The sequence below is a fragment of the Bactrocera oleae genome, chromosome 5, assembly GCF_042242935.1.
Source record: "Bactrocera oleae isolate idBacOlea1 chromosome 5, idBacOlea1, whole genome shotgun sequence".
In the NCBI taxonomy this organism is placed as follows: domain Eukaryota; kingdom Metazoa; phylum Arthropoda; class Insecta; order Diptera; family Tephritidae; genus Bactrocera; species Bactrocera oleae.
The window spans coordinates 67,190,501-67,210,223 of NC_091539.1; the positions used below are offsets into that span (position 1 = coordinate 67,190,501).

The 19,723-nt window shown below is 35.9% G+C and overlaps 6 protein-coding genes across 6 annotated transcripts; all 6 read right to left on the minus strand.

Annotated features, from left to right (window-relative positions):
• Nucleotides 1-2,775: 2,775 nt before the first annotated feature.
• LOC138857523 (hsc70-interacting protein 1-like) lies at nt 2,776-3,582 on the minus strand. The gene has a single exon (XM_070110312.1). It carries the CDS (start codon nt 3,580-3,582, stop codon nt 2,776-2,778), a length of 807 nt encoding a protein of 268 aa, XP_069966413.1.
• A 111-nt stretch (nt 3,583-3,693) lies between these two features.
• On the minus strand, nt 3,694-7,143 carry LOC106625446 (uncharacterized). The gene is made up of 3 exons (XM_036362441.2): nt 6,759-7,143; nt 6,570-6,685; nt 3,694-6,317 (listed from the first exon to the last, which is right to left on the minus strand). The coding sequence occupies exons 1-3, from the start codon at nt 6,938-6,940 to the stop codon at nt 3,943-3,945; spliced, it is 2,673 nt and encodes an 890-aa protein (XP_036218334.1). The 5' UTR covers nt 6,941-7,143; the 3' UTR covers nt 3,694-3,942.
• Nucleotides 7,144-8,602: 1,459 nt separating this feature from the next.
• On the minus strand, nt 8,603-10,290 carry betaTub65B (beta-Tubulin at 65B). The gene is made up of 2 exons (XM_036362443.2): nt 10,063-10,290; nt 8,603-10,001 (listed from the first exon to the last, which is right to left on the minus strand). The coding sequence occupies exons 1-2, from the start codon at nt 10,117-10,119 to the stop codon at nt 8,709-8,711; spliced, it is 1,350 nt and encodes a 449-aa protein (XP_036218336.1). The 5' UTR covers nt 10,120-10,290; the 3' UTR covers nt 8,603-8,708.
• A 149-nt stretch (nt 10,291-10,439) lies between these two features.
• Nucleotides 10,440-11,610, minus strand: Spase25 (Signal peptidase complex subunit Spase25). The gene is made up of 2 exons (XM_070110591.1): nt 11,421-11,610; nt 10,440-11,256 (listed from the first exon to the last, which is right to left on the minus strand). Exons 1-2 carry the CDS (start codon nt 11,460-11,462, stop codon nt 10,717-10,719), a joined length of 582 nt encoding a protein of 193 aa, XP_069966692.1. The 5' UTR covers nt 11,463-11,610; the 3' UTR covers nt 10,440-10,716.
• A 636-nt stretch (nt 11,611-12,246) lies between these two features.
• Nucleotides 12,247-13,778, minus strand: Uba5 (Ubiquitin-like activating enzyme 5). Its single transcript, XM_014245264.3, has 2 exons — nt 13,389-13,778; nt 12,247-13,305 (listed from the first exon to the last, which is right to left on the minus strand). The coding sequence occupies exons 1-2, from the start codon at nt 13,643-13,645 to the stop codon at nt 12,384-12,386; spliced, it is 1,179 nt and encodes a 392-aa protein (XP_014100739.2). The 5' UTR covers nt 13,646-13,778; the 3' UTR covers nt 12,247-12,383.
• Nucleotides 13,779-14,771: 993 nt separating this feature from the next.
• Nucleotides 14,772-18,289, minus strand: LOC106625444 (synaptic vesicle glycoprotein 2B). The gene is made up of 11 exons (XM_014245265.3): nt 18,039-18,289; nt 17,672-17,956; nt 16,895-17,057; nt 16,647-16,825; nt 16,320-16,501; nt 15,983-16,215; nt 15,745-15,916; nt 15,510-15,621; nt 15,289-15,448; nt 15,048-15,175; nt 14,772-14,973 (listed from the first exon to the last, which is right to left on the minus strand). Exons 1-11 carry the CDS (start codon nt 18,070-18,072, stop codon nt 14,918-14,920), a joined length of 1,704 nt encoding a protein of 567 aa, XP_014100740.2. The 5' UTR covers nt 18,073-18,289; the 3' UTR covers nt 14,772-14,917.
• Nucleotides 18,290-19,723: the final 1,434 nt, after the last annotated feature.

Here is a 19,723-nt window from a genome sequence, read left to right on the forward strand (position 1 = left end):
ATGTGGAGGCTGAATTCTTCTGAGTCATTACGTTGTATTGTCTGGAAAAGTGAAATTTGTTTATCTTGTCGTATGAATGTTCGTCTTGCTCACTTTCGTATCGAAACATCCCCAAGCCGAAGGCAATAACCTTTCATACAAAGAAGCCAGGCTATGTTACCCTTCATGAAGGGTGGACCAAGAGTTTGTTTACCTTTCAAGCAGTAAGTTTGGCGTATGAGCACAGTAGGATGGGTTGGAGGGGTTAAAAAGTGTAATTGAAGCACTATCGAAAAGGCGAAATGAAGCGCCATCGATATAATTAATTGGAAAATGGATGTAATGCTCCAACTAGAACGTAATGACGTAACGAAAATGTATAACATGTAAGAGTTTACGAGCGTAACGAGAAGATGAGCGTTAAATCGTATCCATCCATACTCAAATACTTAAATGATTACCTGAAGAACTCCAGATTTCTTAACAGCCAAAAATATTGTTAAACTTGTACTCAAGAAGTGAAAATTTGCCACAACAATCCAATGACTTATTGCAATTTTTTGACACAAGGTTAAGAATATATCCAAAAGTGATGACCTTTAACTCGAAATAAAGTAACCCATTGGTTGTTTTTTAGCAATTAAATGACATTTGTGCTCGTGTATTTTCAATCAATAAGCAATTTATTCTCTCGCAATTTACAAGGATGAAAGCCGGAGACATACTTTCAGATGTTGGAGAAGCTTTCATCAGGACATAGCTATTACCAGAAAAAGATGCCCTCTGAATTTCATTGAAATACCTGCCAGATTGATAAACTTATATACATATGTATATGATATACTGAAATTTCGAAAATCCCTGTAGGTATATGGGGGCAAAGGAAATATTTATCCGATTCAACCCATTTTTGACACTCAGACATACTATCAACAGGAAAGCATTCTCTCTGAATTTCAATTATACATATCACACATTGACCGATATTTTCGGTAAATAGACAACTATAGGCACTGGGGTCCACATATTCGGTACCTCAGCTTGAACAGTTTTGATTCGATTTGGACAATGTTTAATCATAAAGTGGCACACTTTAATAGGGGCTATTTGTGCAAAGTTTTAACCCGATATATTAATTGTTTATTTTATTTGTATACCGGAATGTGAAAGAATCAGATGGTATTTAAAATTGTGTTATATGGGCAGTAGGCGTGGTTTTCATCCGATGATTTCCTCCATTTTCACAGTGTAATATGGGAAGGTTGTAAGAATAGTATGTAATACGTGATTTCATCTAAAAGTGGACCGGCTCCTATAAAGCCCTCTTGTGCCATCCTGGGTGTAAAATTTAATGTCTCTGACGCATTTAGTTATTGATTAATCGCACTTTTAGTAGTTTTTAATAAAACCGTTATATGGGGAATGGGCACGCCTACTTTTTCAAGATTTTCAAACCACATATGCCCCTCCTTAATTAGATTCGTTGTTCCTTGTCCTGTATCTTAATTTATGGCTTAGTTATAGTAATTTATACGTTGTCGATTAATGGCGTTTTGTGGGCGTGGCACTACAATACCGTGGTCTGCAATACCAAACGTCTTATGGTGCCAAGGAACATGTGTACCAAGTTTTATCAAGATATCTCATTTTTAACTCAAGTTACAGCTTGCACAGACAGACAGACGGACGGACAGACAGTCACCCGAATTTCAACTGTCTCGTCATCCTGATCCTTTATTTAATATATACATAACCCTATATCTAACTCGATTAGTTTTAGGTGATACAAACAACCGTTAGGTGAACAAAACCATTATACTCTGTAGCAACATGTGAGAAGTGTATAAAAACGTGTCTCTGACATGAGAGAATATCTCCTTGTTGTTATTATTGTTGTAGCGACAGAATTTTGGCGAGTTGAGTCCTTGACCGGATAAAATCAGTGTCCGTTGCGGTTAGACCCGACTGTCGTGGAAACGGAGAGAGTAACTCGTCTCTAGTTTTCGCCTGGATTTAAAGTTGCAAAAAAGAAGAGCGAAGAAATAAGAGAAGTAACATTTTTCCGTTATAATTTTAATGCATGCTTTCCTTTATTATTATTTCTATTATTACATGTAGGTATTAATATTTGCAATACAATTCAGTATGACTTTATTGCTTGCAGTGCATATTAGTTTTTGTTTTTGTTTTGCCTACAAAATGAAATATCTGTAGCTTTCGTTAGCATACAGCACATAAACAATAAATATGTATGAGTGTATGTATGTGTATAAACATGGCCACTAGTGGTTAACTTTTTCGTTGATTTTATTGTTTAAAATTATGAATTCATATTTCGCAAAGTGTGACATTAATTACTGCCACTTAATAAACTTAGGCTGGCTGCTTAGATATAGCAATTCACAGTAAATTAGCGAAGGTTTAGGATAGGAGAACCATTAAAATATATAAATAACTTTTGAAATGCGTTGAAAGTCTCAGAGACTATAAAATTACAAACTAAAACAAATTTTATTTTTTTTGACAATTTCATTCTTCAACATATAATATATGCATTTAAGCGGCTTAAGGAATATTTTATTATTTGAATTCTTAAGATAACGTTAAGTTCAGTGCATAACCTCAAATCCAGACATTTTTGCTTGCACCGATACCAATGAAAGTACGACGCTAAAACACACACCTTTCGCCATTGAAAAACTTATAGTTAATATTATAGCATATTGATTGATTAATAATCCAGAAGATTGCGCTACAAAGCGCTAAGTAGTTAAACAGTTAAATATATTGGTGTTTCTAATCTAAATTATCATCGAAATCGTGTGGTTTCGGCTCGGTTTTGGGTTCGGATTTAGGCGCCTCTGGTGTACTGTTGTTCAAGCCTTCGAACATCTTTGCGATATTTTTAAAACCAATTTTGTCACCAAACGCAGTTATTTTAGCGAATTTCGGATGGTTCTTGTATTTCTCAATATTTTGTGGACTCATTGTTATGTCTAGCAGCATCTGCTGCATCTCCTTGTCCTTAAGGTAAGCCAAAAATTCCGGATCCAAGCGTATATCATTTGCTGATCTTTCCTCTTGTGGCTGCTGTTGTTGTTGCTGCTGTTGCTTACGCTCTTTAGCATGTGAACGTGCACTGTGCTGTGCCTTCTTGCTTTCACGCTCGGCACGCTTACGTTCCTGCTTAATGCGATGCTGTTCGAGTTTCTTGGCATTGGGTGTGACCTCACGCAACCATTCATCTGTCTCCTCATCGAAATCTAACTTGCAAGCTTGCCGTAAATCATTGGCAGATTTCTCCCAATTACCTAACAAACGATGGGCACGCCCACGGAACTTGTAGGCCGCCGCCGAATCACAATTCAACTCCAACGCTTTGTTACAGTCACGAATACAAGCATTGGGTTTCTTTAGTTTGAGGAATGCCTGACCGCGTTTGGCATAGAACAATGCATTGCCGGGATTCAGCTCGATAGCTTTGGTATATAATTCGATGGCCTGAACAAATTTCTGTTCGGAATAAGCAGCAGCGGCTTGTGAACGCAAATCGCTGGCCTGATCGATTTCCTCCTCTGTTGGTGTCTTATTCGAGTCACCCATCGGCTGATCGGCTTCGGTGTCGGCTTCAATAACACCTATAAATAAATAAAGGAAATGGCGAATACATCAGACGACTAATAGTGCGATATAAAATACTAGAAACACACTTGGTGGCTTTGCCTTGTTAACTCAAGCTGTTTATTTCATAATTGCAGCTAATTTTTTTTATTACACTTAAATATACATACATATGTACATATGCAAAATATATCGAATATGTGTATAACAAAAATTCCCAGCTTAATTAAAGCAAAATTCTCTTCATATGACACTAAGCTTAATTGTGTGAAATTTATATTATATTACTTAATATTATACAATTTATATTCTTACTAACAACTAAAAATTTTTTATCATACTTTAAAGCATATGAAAATTTTGTGCACGCTCTTCGCTTTCGTAGCCGGCGTTCATGATGTGCGGCTGGTGCACATAGCCGGCGGCTTGTGGCAGCAGCTGATAGGCAGCCGTGGGCATAAGTGCGGTTGGCAACTGTTGTTGTTGCTGTTGCTGTGGTTGCATTTGCGTTTGTGGCGGTGGTGGCGGTGGTTGTGCTGTTAGTTGCTGTTGGTGATGATATATTGTGGGCACAATAACAGGCGTAGGCGCTTGTGGCGCATAACGCTGCTGCAAGAAACGCATAGTTTCAGTTGCATTTGGCGTCAATTGCGTCCAAAAGCCACCTTCTTCGCCGGTGAATGTGGAAATGTTCGGATTGAGTTTTTTCGTTGCAGGCGCGGCGTTTATCTTGACTAGCATGCCGTCAACCGCCAATGTAGCAGCAACATTTACATTAGTGTTGCTTTTGGTAGTATCAATTTTAACTGTCTCAATGCATTTGCGCTGTGAGCTTACTTTGTGCGCATGCTTAGACGTCGGTTGCAAGAAAGCCAACTTGAAATCTTTATGGAATACCCTACGAAAGTAGCTGGGACTGAGCGCAATTTTATTTTGGCGTTCACAATCCTCCTTATATTCGGCATACATTTTCATTATGTTCAATGAGCTGTGTAGAAAGCGTGTTTTGTAATTTTTGTGTGGCACCCAAGTTGGATAGCTGTTGATATGTTCGCGCACACCGCCAATAAGTTCCTCCGAATATTTATTCTTTTTGCCAGTACGTCCACGCCGATCTTCGCCAGCGTACGCACCGGTCTGCTTATCGACATTCTTTTGTGCATTGGCGAGGAAGTGACTGCCGATGCAGAGCGTTGTATTGAAGAAACGTGAACAGACGCGCACATTTTCGCCGCGTTCGCCACGTAGAAAATATCGATTTGTATACACACGTACACGATTTGTCTTTCGGTGCTCTGCTGCAGTCGTGCTGGTGTTTTCATGCACTTCAACACGCGATAACACAAAGTCTTTGCGTCTTTTATAACTCAAACGCCAAAAGGCTGCACATAAGAGTGCACGTTGCTCTTCGGTAAATTTTGTGTGACATTTAAATCGACATGATTCGGCGCAATTGACTGGCTGTGGCACACGATCTTTCTTTACAGGGATACCTTTTCTGCTGGGACGATTATAAGATTTAGATTTCGTTTTCTGTACAGTTGTGGTCGGGCGTTCTGTATGTTCAGCTAACACTACTAAATTTTTAGCACCGTTGTTTTCCTGTGCGGCTAATGAGGAAGTATTTTCTATTGTACTTTCATCACTTTCTTTCTGCTGCATTGGTTCGTTTTCTGCACTTTGCCTATTTGTTGTGGAATACAGTATGCCAGTTTTATTTGTAGCCATCTTCTTCGTGGCAACATCTTTTATCTGTTCTCTTATATCTTCAGTCACCGAATTATCTGCACTAGAACCCGCATCTTCCACCGAGTTATCACGTCGCTGTTTCGCTATTTCACTTTTTAAACGCCGCCCCTCGCCGCTACCGCCACGCAAATCTATACCGGTATAATGACCTTTACCATCGTTGTTCTCTAGCGCATCCTTCACCAAGTAACCACTTATAACAAGTGTTTTTAAAAAGAAACCCAAGCACACCCTCACGCGTTCCCCATCGCTTGAAGGCATGAAATAGTGATTAGTGTGCTGGCGTGCCTCTTTTACTCTCTTTATTATGCGCATTTTGCCAAGCGGTTTTTTCTCTATACATGACAGCAAATAGTTTTTACGTTCGACGAAACCCAGTGACCAGAACTGTTTACACAATTTCAATCGTTGTTCTTCATCAATTTTACCACATTGTTTTTTGCATTTCCCATTGCAATTAATCGGTTTAGGTTTCCTAACTTTCTTCTCCGGTTTTAGTTCTGTGTAAAAATGCCGATTTTTTGTATAACGCTTCCCTTTCCTACTTCGTAATTTACGTCTACAACTACGAGTTTTTATTCGCGGAAGCACCATTTCGGAAGACTCGTCACTATCGCTATCGTCTTCGCCTTTATAATTTTCATCCTGTAAGTCTTCATTTTCGCAATCACTATCTATCTCGAATTTCAAAGTAACTGGCGCAGGATTAGTTTTGATAGGATCCTCCTCCCCAATATTATCCCTTTCATCAGTGTCATAAACAGCTTCAACCTGACACTCATACTCCTCGATATTGTTTTCTTCACAATCGGAGTTTTCCCGTTCAGTTTTTATAGGTTCTTGTTTTCTAATTACTCTAGTTTCCTCGAGATACACTGTACTTGTATTGATGAAATTATCGCCAATAATAGATCTATCCGCCAAATCCGGTCCACTCTTTTGCCTTTTCCGTTTATGTTTTGTTTTGGCTGAAAGCAAAAGTGCGTATACAAGAGCCGTGTCAGGCATAACTTGATAAGTAATATGATAATTAAAAAGTTTTCTACCTATAAAAAATTAATATAGTATCGACCCTATAATTTTCCTGACACGCCTCTGTACAGAAATTCGCAAAGCTACCTTAATAAATACAAATACTTCTTTTGGCAAAGTAATCAACTACCACATAAAACATAACCTTGTATAATTTATTTACCAACCCGTCATTTTAAAAAACTTACCTTCCATGTCCAATTCCACCTCCGGCTCAGGTTCCGATTCCTCCAATTCGGATTCCTCCGATTCATCAACATTCATGCCACTACCACCGGCTGTGTCCCCACCAAAGGGACATTTTCTATAAATCGAATCAAATTTTTTTACCCAAATGTTTTATACGTTTAAATGGGGGTAATTCTAATATAACTTACCCTCCAGCAGCACCAGTAGGCATCTTAAATTCACCAGTCGGTACTTTACCTCCAAATTTCTCCAAAAATTCTTTTACAAATTGTAATTGCGGCAAATTAAGCACTGTTGGATTTTCCGACACGAAATTTATAAAAAACTTCAACTTTTCCAAGTCAGCATGGGACAAATTAGGCATAGCCATTTTTGCGTATTTTTGTCTAATAAGATTCTCAAAGTGGTTCTAGACAATTATACTGATTGCTTTCTGTGTTAAGAACAAATAATATAATGTAGTTATCACGTCTCTGTTGTGTATTTCTTATAATTGAAAATTTCTTTACTTTAATTAGTCGGTAAAATGTTATCGCGAAACTTCTTTTTTGAGTAATGGCACAGGGTTGATTTTCTATTACAAGCGAGAAATAAACAATATTGCCATACACAACTTGGCGTGCCGTTCGCCAAAGTTCACACGTACCAAACTCCTTATATTTGTATCAAACTTTTAAAACCATAACGAAATCTTGAATATTGATTCCGTTTAGTTATTACTAATTGTTATTATATATTTTCTTATTAATTTGCGACTTAAAGCATTAATACCTATACGTTATGAAAGCAATATCTACAATATAGTATCGATAAATTTACGATCGATAATAATTACATATCTGTAAATTGGAGATTGAAGTTAAACAATCACTTTGAATAAAAGTTACCGCGCAAAATAAGAGGAAATATTAAAGAAATCTGTTTCATGTTTTTGGAACAAACGTTACAAAATGGCTCCGAAGCGTAAACGTAAAGTTCAAAATCAGCCTGAGGTATGTTTTTATTTATATAAGTGAAAGAATGAATTCGGTATAAATGATAATGTATTGATTTGTTCTATAATATTGTACTTTAATAGCAATTGACTCAGGGCGGTGCAGTAAATAAAACCAAGCTTTTAAAAACGGAGGATCCAGTTGTAGATGCTAATCTTCCAGTTTTGTATGTAGAACATTGCCGATCCTGAAACGTATTTCGCCGCCGCGCTCTTCAAGTTCACGCAGATCTGCTTGAACAATTGCGTGTACTAAAGCCAGATGTAGAACTTCAATTGCTTATGAACGTAGATCGTCCCCCTCGGCGTGGTTCCTTTGAGATATCTATTGCTACAAGCCCTACTGAGAAACGACAAGAAATATGGTCAGGCTTAAATAGGAAACCACGAGCACAAAAATTTCCACCTATTACTGAGTTAACTGAGGCAGCAGGTCGCGTTTTAGGTATAAATACTGTTAAGGACACGGCGGGTGAGAATAAAGCTCCTAAAGATCAAACTGAGCAAAAAGAGGCTACTAAATCGGGCAATAAGCGGAAACGTTCTACATAAAAAATATTTAAATTTTTGAAAACATTGGGTAGCATTTATGACTAGTGTTTGGTAAAATCTCTAAATGAGAAGCTAAACATTATGATTTTTTTTTTTGCTCAAAATGATTGATGAAATTAAAATATGAGAAAAAAATATTCATACAGAAATCTATAATTTAAATGCTATTGCTATAAATTGGGAGAGGATTTATTTTTAGCAAATAAATATGTCTAACAGGCATTGTTATTTAAAAGAAGTACATACTGTAAGTTAAGTTGTCTACATCCTACTTCACGGTTATAATCAGGGAAGTAGAGAGATTCTGGCTTGGGGAGTATTAAGGATGAAACATTAATTGTTGGAGAAAAAACTTGTAACAGAGCACCGGGCCGCTCTGAGAACTCCTGGTCCGGGAGGAATTGTCCCTGATTTCTCCGCCTGTCGGTCGCTGGTTATAATTCGCTACTAATAAGCAACAATTAAATAAAATATTTCTTGAAATAATTACATTGAATCATATTTTTTTTAATTCTCGTCAAAAACTGAATTTTTGAAAATAAAATATATTTGTTCAAAAAGCTTGTTTACTCCATTTCTTATTATTTGTTTCTCACTTTAGATCGTTAGTGTCATTGCATTGTGCACATGAATTACCATCTACATTTTCACCTTCCGGAATGTCTTCGCCACTCTGTTTATATAAATCGAGCGTGTCTTGCAAATCATGTTGCGCGTCTATGAACTCTTGCTCTTCCATACCCTCTCCCGTATACCAATGCAAATGAGCTTTGCGCCTCAACATTATACTGCTGCCATCTAAAATACGTTGCAAGAGCTTATAGATAGCTGAAGTGTTACCAATGAAAGTTGCTGACATCTTAAGTCCTCTCGGCGGTATATCACATATGGCAGTCTTTATATTATTGGGTATCCATTCTACGAAACTACTCAAATTCTTGTTACGTACATTTGTCATTAATTGATCCACCTCGCGTGGAGACATGCGACCACGAAAAATACCAGCTGCAGTTAAAAGCTTTCCGTGACGCAAATCAACAGCACATAATAAGTTGTTGGATGAGAAGATTTGTTGTACCAACTCGGCCACCGTGCCCTGGGAAAACTCTTTTTGTTTGCAGCTAATAAGTGGTGCAAAACCAGGTATTAGGAAATGTAATTGGGGAAACGGTACCATGTTGACGTAGAGCTTACGAAGTCCAGCGTTAAGTTGACCTGGAAACCGCAAGCAGGTGGTTATGCCTGACATGGTAAGTGCCACAATATGATTTATGTGTTCATAACCGCTGACGGCCATTTTCAAATTCCGTGAGACAATTTGGAAAAGCGCCTCATTGTCGAGGCAGAATGTTAAATGGGAATTATGAATAAGCGACGGCATACTCAGCAAGGCATTATAAGGTTCAACCACTACTTGTGACATTTGAGGTGAAGGTATCGAGACATAATTCGATATAAGATTATCGGGATATTCATCCACAAGCGCATTCATGACGAGAGCTGTTAAACCGGAACCCGTGCCGCCCCCTATTGAGTGTAGGATTTGAAATCCTTGCAATGAGTCCACAGATTCTGCTTCACGTCGTATTGAGTTTAACACGGCGTCCAGAATTTCTGCGCCATCCGTGTGATAACCTCGAGCAAAGTTGTTTCCGGCACTATCAGTGCCAGCTACGAAATTTTCGGGTCTGTACAACGAAGAGCGCTTGTGTAGGTTTTCAATTGTAGTCGCCTCAGTATCCACACAAATAGCTCGTGCATAGAATCGTTTACTCGCGGTGGCATTAAAAAAGACATTGATGCGTTCCAATTGTAAAGCGCTAGTGCCCTGAAAGCGTCCAGATGCATAGTCTACACCATGTTCATGAGAGATCACATGCCAGAACTGGTGATAAAGACTTTTTTATAACGTCTGCGTACATAAGTACATAAATTTATTAGCTTACAGCATCACCTATAGAATTTCCGCTGGCACCAATTTGGATAGTAATAATTTCGCGCATTTTCAAACTCTTTATGGAACTTCGAATTTATTTACAGGTAATTTTGTGAATATGTATGATTTTTTGCGATGATTTTTTCTAAATTTGTTTTTCGTACATTTTATATTTTACTAAAATTATATTATATTTCTATATCTATTTCTGACATTTGCTAAGAAATCGTTTTTTTTTTTGCTTGGAATGTCTAAAAAATTCAATATTCGTGAGTATTTGTTTGATACTTTTGTTACGCTTCACCTTACTAAAGTTTTTTTTTTAAGTTCATATACTTACATAACATTCATGAATATCTCCAAGTATATAAATTGAAAACAGGTGGCTCTCTTTTGGACAAAATGATTATTGGCGAAATGCATATTTTCAAAGGCTTACAAATTATATGGAAATATTCAATTACTAATGTAAAACAATATACATTTATGGTATATTGTTATTATACACACAATGGCAGCAAATCTAAATCAGCCGTATCCGTAACGCCCTCACGAACTCGTTCAACTTTTTCATCGCCATCATCAACTCCATTCTTGCCTTTTTCATTGTGTGTACTATAATTTAAATACATTATTATACTCGTACTTCATCCGACAGAGCTAGCTACTCATCCTTTTTCCCAGCTGACAAGAAATTAAACAAACGATTGACTTCATTGGCAACCAAGTTATCCAACACAACACCGTTGGCATCAATAAAATTGGCACATGATTTAGTGCTGCTTACTTCGCGGACACCCTTAGTATCTGTTACTGTAAAAGTGAGTGTGTATTTGTCATCGTATTTCTTCATATCGGAGCTAGCTTCCCAGGTTCGTGGTCCATTGTTGCCGTTCTTTTGGACTGCAACCGCAAAAGTACCTTTTTCCCGGAATGTTGTATGAAGTGTGAGAATTCCCATTAGCGCGAAATATGCAATTACGCTAAAGAGTAAGACTGGGCGAGACTCTGGGAATGGGTGTGTGTAGTCCCAACCATGCGCCAGCACTGCAACACCTACGGCCAGTGCGCACAACACCAGCCGGGTGTTGATCAAACCAAATTGTTCCTTTAATTGTGGACGATCGCATAAAAGACAATTCTTTACTGCATCATCTAGTGCATGTTTCACTGCAGATCCATCCCATTTGTTAATTTTTACAACCTGTAATGTAAAATCAAAATTATAAATTTAATGATTGATTGTGTGCCGTTGTATGTTGCTTGTCTGGGAGTTGACGTGTACAAAATTAGCACCTAGCGGCTTTCAAGTTACAAACGTCACTACCACGGAAAATCTTTTTTCTTGAGAAAAACTGTAACTCTCACCTCAATTTCAAGTTGTGGCTTCTCTTCTTTTTTATTAGTCATTACAAAATTAGTTCTTAAAACAGTAAAGTTAATAATGTGAAAAATATTTAACAACGCGATCACAATTTAATATCGGTACACGACAACAAATAATTTGCCGCTTGACAGATTGCGTATGGGGTGTTCAGTGAGTTAGCTGCTGTCACTTCTTTACAGGACATCTCGACAGGCAATGTACATTGCTAACCATCTATCAAATACATTGCCATTGAGATTGGAAATGTTCTTATCACCTTTTTTCTACAAATGTATATAATGGAAAAATAAAATTTTATATTTTAAGATTTAAATAATTGTTCCATAAAGTTTGTTTACCAATTCAATAATTAAATATGAGCAATGGTATTTACATATGCCAACAATTATCATTAATATATTAAACATGCATATACATACATATGTATGTATTTAATTACTATTTTCAATATTACTTTGCTAAATTTCAGTGTACGCAACATAACATAATACATTGGCATTACATCTTTGCTGGCACTATATGACCGAAGCTATGATATTGCTAATCATTAGCAATGTTGGATCTCCTTTGACAACATTTCTAGCGATTAAGATTTTTAGCAATCTTTAATTACTTGTCGAGATGCTCTGTTTCTACAAATAATGCAAATATCATCAGGGTTGCATTTCTTTGGAACAGCATAAAACTAAGCAATTATAACTAAAAAATTAGTTAAGAATTAAATTTAATATAATAATTAAAGTTGCTCAAAGTATAAAACTTAATAAAAAAATAATAATATATAATGAAGAAAAATTATAGATGAAATTAAATAAAGATAAAGTGGATTTTATATTTTTCGGTTCATAATTTTTAGTTTTAAATTTTTTATTTACTATACAAAATAATGCAATATGAGTTAGCCTTAATTATTGGAATAAATTAGTAAACTTCTATCACTTTTCTTATAATGCCTTCATTTGAGCAAATAAATCATCTAAATCCACATTAGCAGCAGCGGCAACTGTAGGTACACTTTCTGTGGTAGTTTCTGGTGCCTCATATGCTAAACGTAGACCTGTTGCAACTTCTTTGCTTGCACTTGTTGCTTCTGCCACAGCTGGAGAATCATCGACTAGTTCAATGCCCCATTCATTTGTTTCATGCAATGGCGTATCATCCTCTAAAACACCCTCTTCTGCTATTACTTTTGGTCGTGCTTGGTATTCTTTTTGACGTTCTTGACAGTGTCGGTCATCACATTGAGTATTCGGTTTCAGACTCATACGTGGAAAGAAATCGTTCATTGCGTTATAACCCAAGTAATCGGACACTTCCCCGAAATTGAGCAAATATTTGAGTGTGTTTTGTACTAACATACCAGCGGTTATACCCATAGTAGTGGGTAAGGAAGCAGCACACACTCCTTCACGCTTCAAAGTTTTCTCGTCAATATTTTCTGCTACAACTAAGGGTGGGGCACAACCAAAACATGCCGTTTCACCAGGCCGTATAAATTGTATATGACCGGAAACAGCATTCTCAGATACCCCTGATTCGAACCAATTTAAACCGAGCTCATTACATGCAGTGTTGATGGCCATGCGTGCCTCAAAGTTGTCAACACAACTTAAAACTAAATCAACTGGTGCATCAGGTTGTATACCCCCGTGAGATATAGTATTCAAGAATTTATCGAATGATTCTACAGTAGTTATGTTATAGTTGTGAGTTTCGATCCGTACATCAGGATTAATAAAGCTTAAGGTGCGCGCAGCTGCTTCCACTTTGGACAAACCGGCCTGATCTGGTGTGAAAAATAGTCGATTCATATTTGCTAGTTCCACTTTGTCATAGTCAAAAAGTATCAATTTGCCGATGCCACACCTAGTTCATAATTAAAATACAAAAATTAGTATGTTTTTCATATTAAAATCTGTATCCGTGTGTATCCCCAAATTATCGCTAACCTTGTTAACATATCAGCTGTTACGCTACCAACACCACCAATTCCGACCACAGCCACGGTTTTTTCACGTATTCGCTCATACTCCTTAACAATTCCCATACGTTGTAGCGCCATAAGACGACTATAAGGATTAGAGTCCACTACTTCTGCAGACATTTTATCAATTCGCTCTCGTGCTGCGCGTGTCGCGCTTTTCTGCTGCTCCAATTCATTTTTCAGTTCGGCGATTTTCGCCTGTAGTTCATCGATGGCCGACATTAAAACTTGCTATTGAATTTAACTTTATTTTTGAGCTATTTTAATGGCACAGCACTATGATAAGAATTTGTTTGCGTGTCACTTTCACTCTTAGGGACTCAATTGACCAAACTTGACAAACTGCATTTACTACTGTCAAATGGAGCAGCTGTTGTTTTTTGTTTTGTTAGAAAAAGAGCTGCCAATTTTCAATAATAATTGTAAACAAAGCAGGTGAGAAAGTAAAAAGAAAATAACGGAAACGGAATCTATCGGAAACGGAGTTTCGTGTACAGGAAGAAATATCGAATGAGATTACGAAGTTGGTGTGTTTGCGGACATGTTTTTGCTAACTGTACGAATATAATTCTAAAGATAAGTAAAAAAAAATATATATAGATATTAACGGCGAGATTTCACTGATAACTTGATAAATACGTATTTTTCGTATTGAAATCATAAATTTAGACTGGTATGCGGTAACAGTGTTTACATAAGAATAAAATGGAAAGGCATAAAATGGTAATGCGTGTGTGAAAAGTATACGGAAAAGGAAACGTGAAATGAAAACCATGAAGGCAGCAAAGTTGGTTGAATTTTGTTAAGCGAACGAAATTATTTCTCCAAAATTTTACAAAATTACTTTTATTTTATTTGTTAGCACATTTGTAAAGTGTGAAGTTTTATTTTAGCAAAAGCTAGCGCGCACATTTTACATACGTATTATTTGTGCAACCCGATAACGATGTGTTGTGAAACATTTTTGACGTACATTAGATGTATTTATTTCCACAACCTAATCTTTATACTATATAATTTATAGTCTGCAATTATTTGTTTTCATATTTACAAATGCATACATATTAATATAGTTACATGATTCAGTTTAGAATTTTTCTCCATAGTAAAGATAAACACACTCAAGTAATGAGTTTGCTTGGCAAATATTTAAACAACCTTCTCTACTATTTGTGGTGATTCTAAATAGCTGATGATTTTTTAATAAAGATGTCTAACTCTCTGACTGTTGTAAGAAAACTAAGCCATTTCGCCACAGCGGGCTATATTTGTGGTAGTTTATTTACTTTTAAATAAAAACAATGTTCAAGTTGATTTTGTAACAACAATTTAAAGCCAAAGTTTCAAATATTGTTTATTTGTTAATACAAATATATTTTTCACAAATAATAGTCTTAATAATAGAATAAATAAGCCCACATAATCTAATAATAGTTACACATTTGGACATGTACAAAATTTGTACACAGATGCACATGTAAACAAAAAGCATTCTTATTTCATAACCATCTTCCTCGTATTTGGTAAAAATGCTGACATAATTGCAGCCGCTAAAATTGAAAAAAAAGTGTTTCAGATTTATAAGCAAAGAGTGAATATTTCCAAAAATTTCATTGCAACTTACACCACATCACGGTCGTGAGCATAATGAATGGTGGCACACAGCCAAGTGACATGAAAATGGGAAACAATATATTGCCCAATATAGATCCAACGCGTCCAATCATCATTGCCAAAGAAACCACCATTGTTCTGTAAAAGTAAAACAAAATTTAAGTGGGATTATTATTATAGACATAAAATACTTGTAGTATTTTTTAAAGAAATAAATGAGTGTAACTAAATAGATATATTATAAAACTTACCTCAACGATGTTGGAAATAGATCGATCGATGAGCTAAGAATGGACATGGCTGATATGCTGCCCATTGTCACCGATATTGCAGCAACAATTGATGTACTCAAAGAGGATACTGAGAAATATAGACCGATCGCACAAAGTCCAGCTACTGTGGCACCAATCGCTATTGAAAAAAATTAATTATAAATAAATCTTCACTTTTTGTTGCTGTTTTCGGCACTTACTAAGCATTATTTTACTGCCAATTCGATTAACAATGAAACCAGCCAAAAAATAGCCTATAAAACTAGCTACTGCCACCGTTATATTGTTGGTATAGGAGGCGGCTGTAATAACCTATAAAATAATTTAATTTTCATTTCATATAAATAAAAAACGGCGGGCATATTTCAAATGAAACGAATCAAAATGATTGAAAAATATATTTATGTCAAAATAATTTTCTTTTTCATAACTTACAACTTCACATTTTGACGTTTCCAAATTTGCCCAATCACTTTTCAACAATTGCGTCTTGTTGACACTGTACTCCAAAATGTTACACATTGTAGAACCAACAGTGCCATACATTTGCTCATATTCCTCAATAGAAGCAAACATTTGTGGAATCCATAAACGCAAGGTATTTTGGCTAAAAATAAATTAAATTATAATAATACCTATGAGCCATTAATAATTTTGTAAACGGTATGCTTACCCAAATAAAATAGCGAAATTCATGAGATAAACGCGAGCGGACAGGCCAAGATAAGGTTTGGAAAGTAGCGGACGTAATTGCTCCCAACCTTGACGCAAGCTCACTTTGGGCTTTTTCTCTTTTACGTGTTCTTCCTTCTCCTTTGTAATCGAACTTTCAATTGTAGCTATATTCACAGTCGAGGCATCGCTCTCCTTTGCTGCACTAGGTAGCTCATTCATGAGTTCCTTGATCTATTAAACAAATTAAATGCAATTGAAAATTGGCATTTTCCTTAATAATTAACAATTATTGTTGTTATAAATCTAATAATAATATAGGCAGAATGTTGCCTTACCGGAAAATCTTCACGCGGCTTCCGATGGTTGAGCATGTAGATTTGCTGAAAAGCACGCATAGCTTCCGCATTGCGACCTTGTGACATTAAAAACTTCGGGCTTTCGGGAAAGAAATTGAGCAAAATACCGCCAAGTAGAGAGGGTGTCATGGTGATCGCCAAAAATACTTGCCAGGAATGAACTGCGAACAAATAAGAAATTGATACAAAATGTAGAAAAGCAAAAAACAGAGAATAAGAGATTACGTAAAATTTATAAATATTAAATCTTCGAAGAATGAAAAAACATTATGTTAAAAGAAAAAGTTATCACAAAGTACCACTTACACTGCAGACCCAGCAGTTCGAAATCCCAGTGTTTGGGTAAAACCGTTAGAGCGAGTATTGGCAGCAATATGTTGCCCACGGAAAACATTAGGCCCATAAGCATGACAATGCGCGAACGAAATTTCTTGCCATGCAATTCAGTCAAGTAACTCATAAGTATCGCGAAGGGACCACACATGCTGCGAAAGATAGAAAATTTGACAATTTAAAGTACATACAAAGAAAATAAGCATATTATATTTAATTACATAAAACCGGCTATGTATTTGAAGACCATCAGCTGTATGACGTTTTGACTGCTAACTGCACCTAATCCCGGTATAAGATTACTTAGGTAACCGATAATGAGTAGGTTTTTGCGGCCTTTCGTGTCGGCCAAATAACCCCACATCACGGCCGAACTGATCATGCCTATTGAATATTAAAATATATTGTGTTATAGTGAGATCATTATAACGGTTGTAACTTGTGAATAAATAACTACTTATGACTAAATTGTTATGATAAAATATGTTTTGCTTTAATGTAATTAATATCGAAAAATATTTTCAAGCTTTCAACAAATAAAACAGTTTCCAGTTTTAAACTGCTAGTATCGACTGTAATATTAAAATCTTAAGTTTTCTAAATTATTTAATCACAACATAAGTAGTATATAGCACATTGTTTAAGAAAAAATATATACAAATATACTTAATTCAATATTCAGTAGTAAAAATAATTTGTTTTTTATATTTAAATACAACCTTCAAAATTTGACATCTTACGAAATAAAGTGGCCAGATGATTACATTCACTCGCACATATTTTTTGTGTTACAAACTTCGTGGCAAACTTATTATGCCCTGTTCAGGGTACAATGCATTATATAATGCACAAAAGTTATTTACAATTTTAGCAATAGGAAAATCTTAGTAAGTAGAAGTTGCATTATATACTTATGTATTGTATATAAAATGAAGAAATACTGATTCATCTATCCCTAATAGTTCATACTGCTTAGAATTACTCCCATTTATTCTTACCTGCATAGGTGATCGCATTTAGCAGCCCCTTATCTAGCAGCGTTAGCTTGAGATCACATTCAGCACTCGGCAATATGAATGACATAGTCGACGTCTCGGCCACCGTGGCTATTGCAGCGGGACACGCGCAGATCAATAGCAAAATGTTAAATGTGCCAAAACCCGCTACTTCCATAGCCGTCTCGAAATCCGCTGGCACATCTTTCTTTTGCTCGTGCTCTGTTTGCTTCGCAGAGCTTTGCAGGACGCTTGGGAGCGTTCGATTTGGCATGGCGTTATTGACGGCTGTAGAAAAATTTCCATTACGAAACCAAATTTAACAATTGCGCACAAAAAAGACCAGGCGCTATCATTGAATGTTATTTACCAGGCGCTTTCTCTGTTGTCGTTTCTGCGGTCATTTCTTTTAATATCTTGCTTTTATTCTAAATTCACACGCGTATTAATATTTTTTCGATAACATTAATTTCTTCTTTGTTTTGTTTGTTTTTTTCTTAAATAATTTATTTTTTTTGTTGTCACGGTGAGCAATTGTATATTTTTGTAGTTGCTCACTTTTGGCTAGCCACGCTTCGAATTGCCGTGCTTGTCATTTGCCAATGGAATTGGCTTGTCTGAGGTGATCTTACAACCAGTAGCATCTTTTGTACTCCTTACATTGCCATTGTTGTTGTTATTTTCGTTCTGTTTATTAGCTAAATTATATTTACTTTGTAGAGAAATGTTATCAAGATTAGCAACAGCGTTTATCTGAGTGACAGATACCCATATGTATGTTGGTATTATGTAAATATGTATTTGAAGTTATGTGGGAAAACCACCAACTTGTGTTACTTATTCAAGACAATTAACGTGATAAGCTTCCTGCCACGATTTGTTGTGTGGTGTTTTCAGGATAAACAGTACTACCGTAAATATTATATTTACAAAAGATTGAAAAAGAAATACTGGAACATAAATAAACGAAAGGCTTAGAACATTCGTTTACACAGTAAACTTTCAAATGACCTTTAACCCACTAGAGAGAAAGTATTTGGCTCTACAACACCCAACTTTGTTTAGCTTTACCGATAAAAATATCATCATTATTGCCATCAGCCTTTACCGATGTCGTGGTATTGAATTTTTTATTTATTTTTATTTTTATTTTTTTGAAAAAGTAAAGTTTAGGTGAGATAGTATAGCAATTGCTGTATATTTGATCAAATCTGACCCGGACTGACAGAAAATAACAACAATTTCGACGTATTTGATAAACATTTTTATTGTTGAAAGTTTTTTTCGATAATATTTTCGTGATGCGCTTAAATTTAATAACCACTGATGACAAATATGGCAATTAGACAACGAGAAAACAGTTATAGACTTAAGAAATTTGTCATCAGCTCTTGTGCATTTCTCTTTTAATATTTCTGCGCCACAGGCCAGATGCATTGCATCAGATTTCTAATGCAAATATAATGAAAGCATTTTCGCAATCTAGCGTAAATACAAATACGTATGTAAGTATGTAGTTTGACGTAAAAAATTCTAAACAGTTTTCATTATCAAATAAATATGCATTTGTGCCCTTGTTTCCAAAATGTCTACATATGTACATATGTCTACATATGTGTGTGTGCGTTTTGCATTCGAAAAGGTTGGGCACCCTGAACCAGAAAATTTTACTTGCTCGAGATTTTCAAAAAATCGAAAAAACTTGAAAAAAGTTTTTAGTTAACTTTTTCAAGCTGTTCAAGTGAAATTCATGTTTGGATCGACCATTCAAGCTAACCTAACCCAGCTTAAGATCGCGGTTTACATTTTGGTTTAGACAGCACCAGACATGCTTACAATCAGCTTCGGCCGTAGAGGTCCTCTTGAAAACAGTGATTCCGAAGGTTGGTCCAGTAGCCAACATTTTCTATCAAAATCAGGTTTAATACAATCTGGAAGAATTAAGGTAAAGCAATTTTTAGGGCTCTAAATTGAGCTATCATCTTATTTAATACAAGAAAAAATAATAAGTACATACATTAAAAGCAACCTAGGCTTTTTAGTTTATGAAAGATG

Bases quoted from the DNA above. Each gene is read 5' to 3' on its own strand.
- LOC138857523 (XM_070110312.1), bottom strand. From the start codon at position 3,582: ATGGGTGACTCGAATAAGACACCAACAGAGGAGGAAATCGATCAGGCC.
- LOC106625446 (XM_036362441.2), bottom strand. From the start codon at position 6,940: ATGGCTATGCCTAATTTGTCCCATGCTGACTTGGAAAAGTTGAAGTTT. The intron at 6,686-6,758 runs GTAAGTTATATT...TTCGATTTATAG, and splicing joins CCTACTGGTGCTGCTGGAGG to AAAATGTCCCTTTGGTGGGG. The intron at 6,318-6,569 runs GTAAGTTTTTTA...TTTTGCTTTCAG, and splicing joins GGTGGAATTGGACATGGAAG to CCAAAACAAAACATAAACGG.
- betaTub65B (XM_036362443.2), bottom strand. From the start codon at position 10,119: ATGCGCGAAATTATTACTATCCAAATTGGTGCCAGCGGAAATTCTATA. The intron at 10,002-10,062 runs GTAAGCTAATAA...CTTTATCACCAG, and splicing joins GAAATTCTATAGGTGATGCT to TTCTGGCATGTGATCTCTCA.
- Spase25 (XM_070110591.1), bottom strand. From the start codon at position 11,462: ATGACTAATAAAAAAGAAGAGAAGCCACAACTTGAAATTGAG. The intron at 11,257-11,420 runs GTGAGAGTTACA...TTTACATTACAG, and splicing joins AGCCACAACTTGAAATTGAG to GTTGTAAAAATTAACAAATG.
- Uba5 (XM_014245264.3), bottom strand. From the start codon at position 13,645: ATGTCGGCCATCGATGAACTACAGGCGAAAATCGCCGAACTGAAAAAT. The intron at 13,306-13,388 runs GTTAGCGATAAT...ATTATGAACTAG, and splicing joins ACAGCTGATATGTTAACAAG to GTGTGGCATCGGCAAATTGA.
- LOC106625444 (XM_014245265.3), bottom strand. From the start codon at position 18,072: ATGACCGCAGAAACGACAACAGAGAAAGCGCCTG. The intron at 16,502-16,646 runs GTAAGTGGTACT...ATTTGTTCGCAG, and splicing joins CGAACTGCTGGGTCTGCAGT to TTCATTCCTGGCAAGTATTT. The intron at 15,917-15,982 runs GTAAGCATACCG...ATTTATTTTTAG, and splicing joins AATTTCGCTATTTTATTTGG to CCAAAATACCTTGCGTTTAT.